Source organism: Medicago sativa, chromosome 8 (genome assembly GCF_051527215.1).
Source record: "Medicago sativa cultivar Bolivia chromosome 8, Bolivia_mono, whole genome shotgun sequence".
Classification (NCBI taxonomy): Eukaryota; Viridiplantae; Streptophyta; class Magnoliopsida; order Fabales; family Fabaceae; genus Medicago; species Medicago sativa.
In genome coordinates, this window is record NC_140756.1 from 66,081,902 (window position 1) to 66,097,500 (window position 15,599).

At 35.6% G+C, this 15,599-nt stretch overlaps 1 protein-coding gene and 1 long non-coding RNA gene across 2 annotated transcripts in view; both read left to right on the forward strand.

Annotated features, from left to right (window-relative positions):
• The first annotated feature begins 8,067 nt into the window (after window positions 1–8,067).
• LOC146900630 (putative prolyl 4-hydroxylase 10) overlaps window positions 8,068–15,599 on the forward strand; it is a 7,624-nt gene continuing 92 nt past the window's right edge. Inside the window, exons 1-7 of the mRNA XM_085735573.1 lie at window positions 8,068–8,460; window positions 8,559–8,637; window positions 14,028–14,125; window positions 14,285–14,382; window positions 14,620–14,749; window positions 14,860–15,047; window positions 15,340–15,599. The exon at window positions 15,340–15,599 is cut by the window's right edge and continues 92 nt beyond it. Of these exons, the coding sequence (XP_085591699.1) occupies window positions 8,282–8,460; window positions 8,559–8,637; window positions 14,028–14,125; window positions 14,285–14,382; window positions 14,620–14,749; window positions 14,860–15,047; window positions 15,340–15,410 (843 nt within the window). The 5' untranslated portion in view covers window positions 8,068–8,281 and the 3' untranslated portion in view covers window positions 15,411–15,599. The remainder of the gene's footprint in view (window positions 8,461–8,558; window positions 8,638–14,027; window positions 14,126–14,284; window positions 14,383–14,619; window positions 14,750–14,859; window positions 15,048–15,339) is intronic.
• LOC146900631 (uncharacterized) lies at window positions 9,921–11,405 on the forward strand. Its single transcript, XR_015022723.1, has 2 exons — window positions 9,921–10,290; window positions 10,493–11,405. It is a non-coding gene; the product is annotated as an uncharacterized LOC146900631 (long non-coding RNA).

The window sequence follows — 15,599 nt, forward strand, 5'->3', positions numbered from 1 at the left end:
AGAAAGAAAACGTAACAAAGGAAAAATGAGTGGGTGTGTGGTTAAGGGAAGTTATGGCTAATGTTGGGAACCGTTTTAAACCATCTCGCTTGCGCGAGATTAACTCGCTTACGCGAGATTTCTCCAGAACCAACAATTCAAAAATGTAACAATCTCGCTTAAGCGAGATTAACTTCGCTTGAGCGAGATTTCTCCAGATATGCTTCTATTTTGCTTTGCTCATGAAATTATTCCTAAATGCATTAAAACATGAAAATACTTACAAAACTGGGTGTGACTCCCAGCAAGAGCTTGTTTTACGTCCTTAGCTTGACGCATTTTGAAGAAATCATGGCTCGATTAGTGAAATCGTCGTCAAACACCGATCAATTTCACCACCGAAGTAGGGCTTAAGCCTTTGCCCATTAACAGTCCAGTTGGCTTTGGTGACTGGGTCCTCAAGTTCAACAGCCCCGTACGGTTTGACCTCTTTAACCATGAAAGGTCCGGACCACTTAGACTTCAATTTGCCCGGAAACAACCTCAGTCTTGAATTGAAAAGTAATACCATTTGTCCCGGCATGAATTGTCTCAGAATGATCTTCTTGTCATGATACTTCTTGGTCCTTTCTTTGTAGAGCTTTGAAGATTCATAGGCTTGATTTCTCAATTCTTCAAGCTCATGCATTTGAACTTTTCTTCTTTCACCGGCCTTCTCTTGATCAAAGTTTAGGAACTTCAATGCCCAAAAGGCTTTATGTTCGAGCTCGACCGGTAAATGACAAGATTTGCCATAAACCATTTGGAAAGGAGTGAGGCCTATAGGAGACTTGTATGCAGTCCTATATGCCCACAAAGCTTCATCATGTTTAGCCGACCAATCCTTCCGAGATGTAGAGACCGTCTTCTCAAGTATGCGTTTGACCTCCCGGTTAGAAACTTCGGCTTGTCCATTCGTTTGCGGATGATATGGTGATGCTACTTTGTGCTTGACTCCATAATGATCTAGGGCCTTGGCAAGTTGTGTGTTGCAAAAGTGTGACCCTCCATCACTAATGAGAACTCTTGGTGTACCAAACCGGGTGAAAATATTCTTTTTTAGGAACTTCACTACCGTCTTGCTATCGGCTTTAGGCGATGCCACGGCTTCCACCCACTTTGAAACATAATCAACAGCAACCAAGATGTACTCATTTGAATATGATGAAGGAAAAGGGCCAACAAAATCTATTCCCCAACAATCAAACACTTCCACTTCAAGGATGAGTTGTAGAGGCATCTCATTTCTTTTTGACATTGATCCGGTTCTTTGGCATTCATCACAATACTTGCAATGTAAATTGGCATCTTTGAATAAAGTTGGCCAATAGAACCCGGATTGAAGTACCTTTGCGGCTGTTCTCTCCCCGTTGAAGTGACCTCCATAGGGCGAATTATGACATTGCCATAGGATCTTCTTTGCCTCTTCATCATCCACACACCTTCGCAAGAGATTGTCCGCTCCAATTTTGAACAAATAAGGCTCATCCCACACAAAGTGGTTAGCATCATGAAGGAACTTCTTGCGTTGTTGCCATTCAAAATCTTCCGGAATGAACCCGGTTGCTTTGTAGTTCACCAAGTCGGCAAACCACGGTCTCACATTGATTGCTAGCAACCGTTCATCTGGAAATTCTTCACGAACCTCCGGTTCATTGTTGGTTACCTCATTGTTTGTCAACCTTGAAAGGTGATCAGCTACAAGATTCTCCGTGCCTTTCTTATCTTTGATCTCTAAGTCAAACTCTTGAAGCAACAACATCCAACGGATGAGCCTTGGCTTTGAGTCGGACTTAGTAAGGAGATACTTGATAGCTGCATGGTCAGTATAAACAACAATTTTGGAACCTACAAAGTAAGAACGAAATTTCTCCATTGCATAAACTATTGCCAGTAACTCTTTTTCAGTTGTGGCATAATTGATTTGTGCCTCATTTAAAACCTTACTTGCATAGTGAATAACATGAAAAATTTTGTCCTTACGTTGACCCAATACCGCACCAACAGCATAATCACTTGCATCACACATTAATTCAAAATTTAAATCCCAATTAGGAGCAATGATTATTGGTGCGGTGGTCAACTTTTCTTTTAAAGATTCAAATGCATCAAGACATTCATTATCAAAAACAAAAGACTTATCTTTGTTGAGCAAGTTGCTCATAGGCTTTGCGATCTTTGAGAAGTCTTTGATGAACCTCCGGTAGAACCCGGCATGACCAAGAAAACTCCGAACACCTTTGACATTTACCGGTGGAGGAAGCTTTCCTATGACATCGACCTTTGCTTGGTCTACCTCAATACCCTTTGAAGAAATCTTATGACCAAGGACAATACCCTCGGTAACCATGAAGTGACATTTCTCCCAATTGAGCACCAAGCTAGTTTCAATACACCGCTTCAGCACGGTATCCAAGCTCTTCAAACACGTATCAAATGACGAACCGAAAACCGAGAAATCATCCATGAACACCTCCATGCATTTTCCAATAAGTTTGGAGAAGATTGCTTGAACACACCGTTGAAAAGTTGCGGGTGCATTACACAAGCCAAATGGCATTCTTCGATAAGCAAAAATACCAAAGGGGCAAGTGAAAGCCGTCTTCTCATGATCATCTGGATTCATGGCGATTTGATTGTAACCGGAGTAACCATCTAGGAAGCAATAAAAGGATTGACCGGAGAGTCTTTCAAGCATTTGATCCATGAAGGGCAAGGGGAAGTGATCATTCCTTGTTGCTTGATTGAGTCTTCTATAATCTATACACATTCTCCATCCGGTGACGGTTCTAGTTGGGATCAACTCATCTTTATCATTAGTGATCACCGTCATTCCTCCTTTCTTGGGAACTACTTGAACCGGGCTTACCCAAGCACTATCCGAGATAGGATAGATCATGCCGGCTTCAAGCAACTTCACTACTTCCTTTCGCACCACCTCTTTCATGTTTGGATTTAAGCGGCGTTGTGGTTGTGCTACCGGCTTGAAGTTTTCTTCCATCATAATCTTGTGCATACAATAAGATGGACTTATCCCTTTCAAGTCGGATAATTTCCACCCTATTGCTTCCTTGTTGGCCTTGAGAACCTCTACCAACTTTGTTTCTTCATCGATGGACAAGGAGCTACTAATGATCACCGGTTTTGTACCATCTTTCTCAAGAAAAACATATTTCAAATTAGATGGTAAAACATTTAATTCTACCTTGGTGTCATCAACTTTTGCTTCTTCCTTGGATTCTTCTTTCAAATCTTCAAGAATGGCTTGATTAGGAAGAACCTCCTTCAAGGAATCTAGCTCCTTCAAACACTCTTCAATGGCACTTGCTTCGTCTTCATCAATAGCATTGAGTGCGTCCACCAAAGCACTCTCAAGGGGTGTTCTATTGTGCATTTGCTTCCGAGTAATCAAGATGACTTCTTCGGTTGCATCCATTTTGAAACATGCACCCTTGTCTTTCGAGTACTTCAAAGCTTCTCGGATGTTGAAGGTAACCTCTTCATCATTTACCTTGACCTTCATGATGTTATCATCAAGATCAATCATCATCCGAGCCGTTTGCATGAAATTCCTTCCCATTAAGATAGGCACATCCTTATCTTCTTCGACATCCATAACCACGAAATCAGCCGGAAAAATAAATTTGTCCACTTTTACAAGAACATCTTCGGCCATACCTAATGGTTTTGCAAAGGATTTGTCGGCCAATTGCAACATCATCCTAGTCCGCTTTATACAAAGGTCACCAACTCTTTTGGCAACGGACAAAGGCATGAGATTGATGCTTGATCCAAGATCAAGTAGTGCTTTACCTACATGTGTTGTGCCAATAGCTACCGGTAGAGTGACTCTTCCCGGATCTTGCTCTTTCTTTGGCATTGTTCTTTGAATAATAGCACTACAATTGGCATCGATTTGGATCGTCTCTTCATCGTTGATTCTTCTTTTCTTGGAAAGGATATCTTTCATGAACTTCGCATAGACCGGCATTTGCTCCAAGGCTTCTGAGAATGGTATATCAATTTGCAACTTCTTGAAGAGTTCAAGAAACCTTGCGTATTGCCGCTCTTTGTCTTTCTTCGATGGAGCATGTGGGTATGGTAAGCGTTGAGCCACCACTTGCTTCTCAACTACTTGTTTCTTCCCTTTATCTTTCCCCACATCTTTATTCTTCCTCTCCATCTCCTCTTGTAACTCTAGATCTCTTTTTTGATTTTTTTCTTTTTCAACTAATGCTTCTTTATTCTTTATATACACTTCCTCCTCTATCTCTACACTATCCTCCTCGAACTTCTCTTTGTCCTCCTCGTTAACAACTTCATCTTCCTTCTTTTCAACAACAATATCATCACCTACCCCTCTACCTACTACTCTACCACTCCTTGTAGCTATAGCTTTTGACTGCTATGCCTTGTGGTGCTCCTTAGGATTTGGTTGAGTGTTAGCGGTGAAAGCTCCCAGTTGCGGAGGACCTTGAGCCATTTGTTGTGCTAACTGACCAACTTGTGTCTCAAGGCCTTTGATCGACGCGTCGGTGTTTTTCTGGTTAGCCATGGACATTTGTATGAATTGCTTCAAGACCTCCTCGGTACTTTGGGAATTGTTAGGTTGTTGGGGGTTATTTGGTGGTGGGAATTGGTATTGATTATTGAAGGGTTGTTGGAATTGGGGAAAAGGTTGTTGGTAGAAATTTGATTGAGGATATTGGTAGTTATTGTTGTAAGGTGCTCTCCACGGTCTCTGAAAGTTTTGATTGGCCGGATATCTTCCTTGAGAATTGGAAGTACCCGGATTTTGGGATTGTTGTGAGGTTCCGGCATGTTGTGGTTGGTTAGGCCTTTGTTGGTTTCCCACATAGTTGACCTCTTCCTCTTCAAAAGAACCGGGTTCGGGACAATAGCCGGTTGGATGATCCCCCGTACAAAGTCCACAAGTATTGACTTGAGCGGTTCCTCCTTCTTGCTTGAGAGATTCAAGAATTTGTTTAGGCATAGCTCTCATCTCCTTTTGCATAGCTTCTATTTGTTGAGTGAGAAGCTTATTTTGAGCTAAGACCGCATCATTTGCTTCAAGTTCAAGAATACCGGTTTTCCTTTGTTGAGGACTCCGGTTGTGAGAAGATTTTCTTGTGTTGATGGCCATTTGGTTAATGATTTTGACAGCATCAGCTGGATTTTTCATAGCAATAGAACCTCCAGCACTTGCATCTAGCATCGTCTTGGACATGTCTTGTAGCCCTTGACGAAAAAGATATAGTTGCATTTGGCTATCAAAACCATGCTTTGGACAATTCCTTAGCAATGACTTATAGCGCTCCCAAGCTTCACAAAGAGACTCACTTTGGCCTTGAGCAAAAGTTGTAATTGAAGTTTTAGCCTCAAGATGCCTATCCTCCGGAAAGAACCTCTCTTGAAATGCTTTCTCTAGCTCACCCCAATTTTCCATCAAAGAAGTTGGTTGATCAAGATACCACTCCTTAGCCTTCCCGATCAAAGAATGAGGGAACAATTGCACAAACACACCCTCTTCCTCATCTTCCTTTGCACCAAGTGTACCGGCGGTAACATAGAAGTTGGTTAAATGTCTATATGGATCCTCATGATCCATACCGGTAAACTGGTTATGAGTTATCAAGTTTATCAACCCCGACTTCAGCTCAATTGATTTGGCATTACGATTGCCAAGATTTGCTAGTCTCCTCGGACTAATCCACATAGGTAGAGCATCATTATCATTTTCTTGAGCCATGACTACTTCTGGTTCACTCTTCGGAGATGAATGTGGTGAAGAATGTGGAGAATCACTAAGTGAAATAGTATGCACCGAACCTGACGGAGAAGGAATAAAAAGTAAAGATTCCGGCTGAGCCAGCCTGGCTAATCTCTTAGCTTCCTTTGCTTGAGCTCTAAGTAACCTAGCAGTTTTCTCAATCTCAGGATCAAATTGTAGGTCTTCGCTAGCAACGGTACCTCGCATAAACAAAGTTCACCAAGACTATACCAGGTGGTTAGCATAAAAAATAATGAATGATATATGTGTATATGTATATGCATGAAAGAATTTTGTGCAAAATTGACTTAACATGACAAAATTGTTTCCATACTTATAATGAATTTTCCGTTACTCCCCGGCAACGGCGCCATTTTGATGTAAGATTTTTCCTACATGTCATATAACTATGTACACGTGAGTATATATAGGATCGTTTCCACAGGGAGTTACGTTTAATCATAAGCATTTACACAATCGTTCACATTAAGGGTTTGGATATAATTTGTTTGTTTGTTTGTAACACTATATCCATATTTGACACTAAAGTAAAAACGAGAGGGGATCGAACTATTTCGCTTGCGGTATAAGATAACGAGCAAGCATAACAGCAGCAATCTCTCGATCGATTAACAGACTCTAGCTTTATAACCAATATTATTACAATCATTTCTACAATATCCTTCGTGTCCAAAGCGACATCGTTATTTCCAAGTTAGCGTTTAAACATTCGTGTCCAAATTCCTTAAACGATAACAAAGTCGATCGGATAACTTAATCGACCGTGTCCAGCCTGATTAAGTATCCGAAAGCATTAAAATCTTGATTAAAAGTAATTATCAAAGGTTTACAAACTTGTCAAGAGTGATATAACATAAGATAGATTGTTATTCTAGTTCTAGATTCAAGAGTTTGTGTCCAAATCATCTTGAATCTCTTTGAAAGCATTAAAAGCAAGAATAACAACAATATTGAATCATTAAGCTAGAACCTTATATATTAAAAGATCAAAAGATTACATAATAGCTTGATAGTTACCTCAATACTACAAAGAAGGTGATAGTTACACATAGACATGTAAACTAATGCAAGGAATGAAGGAAAGATGAAGATTCCATGCCAAGATCCTTGATGTCTCAATGAATCTAGGGTTGAATCTACTCCTTAATCACTTGCTTTGTGTTTCTCTCTATGAAATAGCTCTAACCTCTCTCTAGAAATGTATAAAATGTTTCAATGGAATAGTGAATAGTGCTAGAGAGAGGGAAAACTTGTATTTAAATGGGCTGAAAACGTGTAATCTCGCTTAAGCGAGATACATCTCGCTCAAGCGAGAATCCTAAATATCCAACCATGGCCAATGAGATCCTGCCACGTAGCCCTGCTCCTTGATGAAGTTGCATCTCGCTCAAGCGAGTTAGACCTCGCGTAAGCGAGGTTGCTTGAAACTTAAACCGCCTTGGAATCCTGCTTGAGCGACTTGGAAGCGAGATGGGAGCGAGATTTACAATTGTTCCCTGGAGAAATCTCGCGTAAGCGAGATGCCAAAATCCACAAGCGACCCTGGAAGCGAGATGCAAGCGAAGGTTGAGCTTCTCCCTGGAGGAATCTCGCTTAAGCGAGATGACCTCGCGTAAGCGAGATTTGCTTGGTTCACACAACTTGAGTTTTGGTCCTTGCTTGTCATTTCCTGCATAAATTGGGTAGAATTAGGCATATAAAGCATAAATGGTATAATTACAACAATTGGTTGCTTTTCCGTAGATAACTTGCATAACAAGTCACTAAAAATGCCTCTTTTAACACATGAAATATATTACTTTTGAGCACTTATCAACCATAATTGGAGATTCACACTTACAAAAGGTGATTTGTGAAAATTTGATATATAATGTAGGAAACTCACACCCTCTAGTTAGTACAGTGTGATATATTAAAATTCTTTTGTTTGTCATAAAGAGTTTTTTTTTCAAAGGATATCTTTTTTAAAAAAGGAAAACATAAAAAGGGGATATTCTTAAATGAATAGTCAATATGTAATTATGAAGAGTTGAACTTATTTTTTTTTGTTGACCAAAAGGAAAGACTATTTTAATCAATAATATAAATATGGATTAAATTGAAGAGTGTGTCTTATTTGACGGTCGATTGATCTTCAAATTAGTCGGCATTTAGATTAGATATCTAATTTTAAAAATAATTAAATAAGTCTTGTATATTTTGAAGATGAAGTGAACCATGGTATATCATAGCTACATTCCCCTAAAAACAGAAAAAAAAATCATGGCTATATATGCAACACAACCCACGTAGACATATATACTTGCGAGAAAAGGGAAATAATTTATCATGAACATTGAATGCTCTCACTCTTATTCTTTTTCAATTGAATTCATTCTTACTTTACTGTATCCCTTCATTTCAATCCATTCTGATTTCTTACTTTACTGAACTTCTTCATTTCAATTCATTCATCTATCTTTGACAACTGTTATGGGAAAATTGAAGCACTCTCGCGTGGGACCTCGAAAACCATCTCTGCCAACTTCAAGAACATTGATCTTCACCTTATTTGTCACCTTCATATTCCTCATTCTTTTTCTTATTCTCTTATCTCTCCGTATCCCTAAACCCAAACACCTCAACTCCATCACTCATATTAACACTCTCAGGTTTTTCTTCCAATTCAACCATAAACATATCTTTTTTTTTTTTTTGCTTTGTTTTCTCTCTTTATGACCTCTCTTTCTTGTTTATTTTATGCATGCAGACGCGATGACGATGACAATAAGCGTTGGGTTCAAATCATATCGTGGGAGCCTAGAGTGTTTTTATATCATAACTTTCTGGTCAGTTCTTTCCCTTTCTTTTATTTTCATTGATAAGAATATTGCAAGATTTTGGTTGTTACATGAATGAAATGTTGTTAATGATCTAATTATCAATTTACGTGATTGAAGTACAAATGAGTTGTGTTATATGGAGCACCAACACTTATGTATTGACATGACATCTTGACATTATAATTATCGACACTAAATATGAGTCCCATTGTGCGACACCGTGGTCCATAGTGGAGATATGACAATCGCCACCGTGGTTGAAGGCCGAACCCAGATGTCAATGAATTGTTGTACAAATGAGTTGTGTTCTATGTATCACACACAACTCGGATTGAAGGAATATCCGAGAACCACATGTGTCTATTCAACATTGACACGCGAATATTTAATTTACTTTCATTTTCTTAAATTAATATCACTGGTGGTGGTGTCTATATATGTGTTACTTTCATTTTATTTATTAGTTGCATTCAATAGTAATGTTTTTGCTTAAGCGCTTTTCAAAATCTATTTTATTAAAAAAGTGTTTTTTATATTAAAAATGAAATATTTATTTTGGTTAGATCTTGGAAAAATCAATTTTAATAGAAAAGAGATAAAATCATAACTTACGGTGTCGGTTTTTTCAACCGCATTAATGAATAGCTATTTGAATATGTTTAGTTTTTTTTTTGTCAAGTAGCCTAATAGTTAGAGCTCACACAATTTAATCGTAAAGTGGAGTGTCCGGGGTTCGAACTCCGACCCCTGCTTATAAAATGCAATATCCCTACCAGCTAGGCTAAGCTCACGGGGATGAATATGCTTAGTTTTTAACTTGATGCTTTTTCAATAATTATATAATCTTTTTTCTTTTGACTAAAATCAATTAGATAGATGATCGTATAACATTTCAATTTCAAAATCAATTACTCCCTCCGTCCCTATATGTAACCACCCATTTGATTTTATTTTTGTCCCTAAATGTAAACTCCTTTTCAAATTACTAGATGCATTTATTATTTTTTTCCTAAACATACCCCTAATTAATACTACTAACTTGTCTTGAAATATGTAAAGTCAAACTTAATCTTAATATTAGACCTTTTCATCACATGTTTTTAGTAACAAATTCCAAGTGTCAATCAATAAGCAACTCCACCTATTAATCATCAAAATTATAAAGTACACTTTTTATCCTCTTTTAGCTTTCCCAATTCAAATGCAAACCAACTATGAGCTGGGCCTGAAGGTAACTATTTTTCTCGTCCGCTCATTTACACAACTAGACCAAAATTTCACCACAAAACAACAAGAAAAGATGATGTACTCTGCTGCAACTTTCTTCTCTCAGCTTCTAAGACTTCACACCTTTCTCTTAGCTTCATAAACTTCACACCCATTTTGGGTGAAAGATTCCTTACACCCACACTATAACCAACAGCTTCCAAGACAAGCTATGTACCACTCTAATTTAAATTGAATCAAGTTTCCCTCTCTCTACTTTTCAAAATTTGAATCTTCCAAACCCTTATCTCATTCTTATATCTTTTCTTCCTTCTTCTACCTCCTAACCACATGTCTCTCTTCTTTTTACTTTCATTTTTTTTTTCTCCCTAATCTAACTAATTATATATCAAAGATGGGCATGAGTATTGACAACTGGAATCTTCCCTCATGGTATGTTGATTTATTTGTCCTGTTTGAATCAATTATCGTTCCTGTTGCAATGCCCTATGTTTTCTTCTTTGATTTTTTTTTCTTTGAGTATATATCATTTTCTTCCATTATGGCCTTTTGCATTTTATATTCCATTTTCAACATTATCCAATTAGCAATATTTTTAATGAACATTTGATATTATTTTTTTTGTCCAAATCAGGTGGAGTTTGAGATGGTTGAATATCAATGCATTTGTTGAGTTAAGGGATTCTCATCAACATGGACCATTGCAAAACCATTCCAAATTTTTATTTTTTATTTTTTGCTTTGGATGATATTTCTCTTTTCTTATGTCTCTCATTATATTTTTCATTATCCTTACATTTTAGCCAGCATAATTTGTTACAGGCTTTGTCACAGGTTCAATTTGTTTTTGAACTATTACAAAATATATGGTTGATTTTATATGATTAGTTTGGCAGTCTCTTTATTATATTGTTGAAACTTGATATATTGTCTCAAACTTAATTTGTTCTCACTAATTTAAATTTGTTGAGACATCATTCATTTTATTATATTTGTTCAGACATTATTTGAAGCTACATGATAACTTTTTCTTTTTATGTGTTTTATTAATTTTTTTTGTGCTTCACATCTTTGGTCTAGCATGTGTGTACCAAACAAACTCTAAATGGAACAGTTCACTTTTAACAGTTTTTGGATATTAATCATTGAAGAAGGTAGGTTTGGTCCTAATATAAAACCTCAACAAATCAAGGTTAGATTTTTCTTAAAGGTAGGTATGATCGTAGTTCTATTTTGTCTTCACAATATAATACCATTTACTCAAAATATAAAGCTAAATTTGTATTTTTTTTTCCAGTGCTTTTTGCTTACAATTCTTGGAATTTGTGTTCAAAGTTAAATCCAGGCACATGTAGAAGACAAATCATAACGAATGTTGAAATTGTACTTCAATTTTTTTATTTTTTTTAAAACAGATCTTGGTTTTAATAGTATACAAATTATATTTGCATTGTTCAATGTGTTCTTTATCTTTATTTTATCTGTGAAAATAAGAATTCAATTTTTTTTAATCGGCAGTAAGAATTCAATTGAATAGTTCACAATCTCACAAACTAAACCTCCATATCTATTCAATGTGTACTTTATCTGAGCAAGCCATATCAACGAGCCATATGTGAAAGCAAGCAAGCTCAACATAGGCGACATACTTATGTTCGAGTTGACTATCATAAAAAATAGGAGTTGTTGTTAGTAAACACATTCTTACTTTCAAACATACGACTTAAGGAAAAGATAGAAAAGTGAAAACAATAAATTACTAAGTATTAGAAAAACTAGAAACATTGTGCAAAAAAAGTCTTAGATAAATCTAACGATTACTATAAACAAGACTTAAGAAACCACTAATGGAAGAGCCAACAGATACATCATACTTAATTAGCAAGTCTTAGGAAATGACTAATCGAAGATCCAATAGATAAATCATAGCCAATTAGTATAAGCAAGTTCTAAGAGATCATTAAGCAAAGATGTAATAGCTAAATCATACTTAATAATTAGTACAAATAAGTTTTTGAAAATCACTAATTGAAGAGCCAAACATTAATCATACTTAATCGCCTCCAAGAAAAAATAAATCATACTTAATTAGTGTAAACAAGTCTTAAAAACATGTCTTTGATTAGTATAAAAATTAAATCATCAGTAAACTAAAAATGAACAATTAATCATACGTAATTAGTATAAAGAAGTCTTTGTTTCACTAAATTAGTACTTAATCAGTGCAAATAAGTACTAAAAAATCACTAATTTAGGATTTAGTTGACAAATCATACTAAATTACCATTAACAAGTCTTTTTCTCAATCCTTAGAAAAAAAAATATTCCTCTCAAATAAAAGCCTTAGAAAATCACTAACCTAACATCAACTAATTGAATATCTAATGGTGAAATAATAATTAGAGTTTTACGTAGCATTGGTACTATTAAGTTCAAAGTTTTATATTTCAATAAAACATGCAGTGTTATAGAATTTTATATAGTTTTTTTGGTAACATTAAGTCTAAATTTTATATTCTTCAAAAGCACGGGGTGTTATAGAATTTTATGTAGTATAAGTAATAGTACGTTCAAAGTTTTATATTTTTTCTACACATGGGGAAGTTATAGTGTTTTGAGACCTTGACTACAAATTTACAATTTAATCATGTCATATGACCTGCATTTGGATTTTCTTTATGTTTTTATGATTTGAATTATTTCGTCAATTTTATAATTAAAATCTTTATTCTGTGAAGTGGTTTACCATCCCACTTATGTCTGCAATTGGATATAGACATATCAATACTCATGCTAAGAAAACAATTATATATATTATATACCAACACATACCGTAACATATTCAAATATAATTTATGTATAGTAGATTCTCATTCTCATCTCAACCGTTATTACAAATATTTTGTAATTATAGTCTTAAATATCAAGGTTTAACCTAAAATATCCCGTGCATTGCACGGGTGTTATTACTAGTACACATACATACAAAGGACAATTTGGTAATATTAACACACAAAATAGACACATTAATTACACTAACAACTTTTTTTAAGAAATGTGAAAAAGGCAAAGGGGGTTTACATATAGGGACGGAGGGAGTATAACATTTATGTTTCAAATCAACTAACAATCTCTTTGCAGCCCTATGCTTTTCACGGCAGGGTACACTTTGTTTTTGTTGTTATAGGAGAGCTTTCTTTGGCTTCTTTTTCTCTTTTGTGTAAACAGGTTTAGGCCTTCATCCTGGTTAGCTTATTATTTTCATTTGCTTTGATAAAAAAAATCTCCCAAAAACACTTCATCAAACAAAAATAGCTATTCAATAATATTTTTAGAGGTCAAGATATTTTCTTGGTCGTTTAGGAAAGGTTTGAATATCATGATGAGGGAAAAAGATAAAATAAAAAATATGTGCTAAGCTAAGAATAAGATAGATTGCTGCTGCTTTCGATTTCTCTTATGATCTGCTGAAGTTTTAGTAGAGATGCATTGTTCTACAATAGAATATCATTTTTAAGGTATGATATATATGTTTAGAGCATCCATATCCATAGCATCTATTTTGGTTGATTAAACGGGCTTCATCCAATTCTTTATATTATTTCATATTTTCTAACTCTTTAAACAATTCAACTACATTTTTTTCCTAATAAAAAAAACTCAATTACATTTTTTTAATATCAATACAGTCTATCAAAAAATCTAAACCGGGTCCTAATGACCCCACAATATACTCAAGAGAATTGCTTTTGTGACATTCATAAATTCTTAACAACACAAGTAAATTAATAAAATACCCCAGCGGTAGTTAACTACCGTTGTGTTATAACTAGAAATCCAGCGGCAGTTAACTGCCGTCAGATTTTTTGCTCTTTTACTTGTGTTGCTAAGACATATCAAATGTTAGAAAAGCAACACTCTATATACTCAAACATTACCAATCAAAAAATCGTAATGTGGGTCACACATTAAGATGCAAACTTTGGTTACTCATATTGAAAGCCAATTATGGATGTCCCCTAACACATGTTCATTAGCATTTGTGAAGACACTTCCATATAGTTACTGATAATTATGCTCTTATATATTTTAATTGTTGTTCAAGGTTAATCATGTATTATAGTATTATAATGCTACATTGTTTACATTTAGCTGGTTAATCTTAGCAGACAAAAGAGGAATGTGAGCATCTAATCAATATAGCCAAGCCTGATATGCAGAAATCGACTGTTGTTGATGATACAACAGGAAAGAGTGTGGACAGCAGGTTAGATTTTTCTTTTTTCGACCCCAAAATTCTTTATCAAGTGTCGTGTGGCTATGAATGAGTTCAATGTTGAATATAAATCTCGTTTACCATGTTTAAATTTCCGTTGACACTTCATTGATGTCAAACCTTTTGTTTACATGTTTCTTTTGCATTTAGTGCACGGACAAGCTCTGGAACTTTTATCAACAGAGGATATGATAAAATTTTGAGCAATATTGAGAAAAGAATTGCTGATTTTACTTTTATACCTGTAGGTGCGTTATTTATGCATTTTGTCTGCCTCTATACGCTGTTCATTTATCAAGTAAATGGTGCTTATAAATATCCAAAATTTCGGTTTAGTCCCTACAAAAAATAATCATACTTTTTAGTTTCTGTAAAAAAATTTGTCACCATTTTTAGTCTTCGTAATTTTTTTTTATAGAGGCCATTTACTTAATTTACCATATACTTAAACAACTATTACTTTAAGTGTGTTTCACAATATGCAGAGCATGGAGAAGACGTTAATATTCTCCATTATGAAGTTGGACAAAAGTACGATTTTCATACCGACTACTTTCAAGATGAGATTAATACAAAGCATGGGGGTGAGCGTATAGCAACAATGTTGATGTACCTGTAAGTATGAGTTTAGTTGTCATTCAATCATTGTTGACTTCAATTGTATATATTCATGAATATTTATGAAGTTGATATTGGTGTGCACTTCTTGTTTTTTGATGATACAGTTCAGATGTTGAAGAAGGGGGTGAAACAGTGTTCCCAAGTGCTAAGGGAAATTTTAGCTCTGTGCCTTGGTGGAATGAGCTTTCCGAATGTGGAAAAAAAGGACTTTCAATTAAGCCAAAGATGGGTAATGCTATACTTTTCTGGGGCATGAAGCCTGATGCAACTGTAGATCCATTGAGTGTTCATGGTTAGTAACTCTTTTATTATCATTTTTATTACTATTTCTCTCTCTCTCTCTCTCTCTCTCTCTCTCTCTCTCTCTCTCTCTCTCTCTCTCTCTATAGAAAAAGAGAAGAAAATGCTGTCCTAAAATAGTTATGCAAATATCGTTTCTCTTTTATTTCAGAGGCAAATGTTAGGGTTAAGTTAGTTTATATGGTTTGAACCCTAGACCTTTAGGTTTGTACTCCATCAGTTCCCCCTCTCAGCTTAATAATTAGAGATAATTTACAATCGTATATGTGTGTGATGATTTTCAGGTGCTTGTCCAGTGATCAAGGGTGATAAATGGTCATGTACCAAATGGATGCGAGTTGGTAAATGGAGATGAGAAATGGTCAGGTGCTCGAAGAGCTTATTGTAGATTGTTATCTCTCCTTTATTGTAGGTTTGTATGCCTAAATGGTCCATGCCTATCTCTCTATAAATATAGCTACACAACAACTTTGTACGCTATTACTATGCCGAATCTGATATGAATAAACTGATCCAATGTTTGCATGTAGTGTTGCAGTTTCAT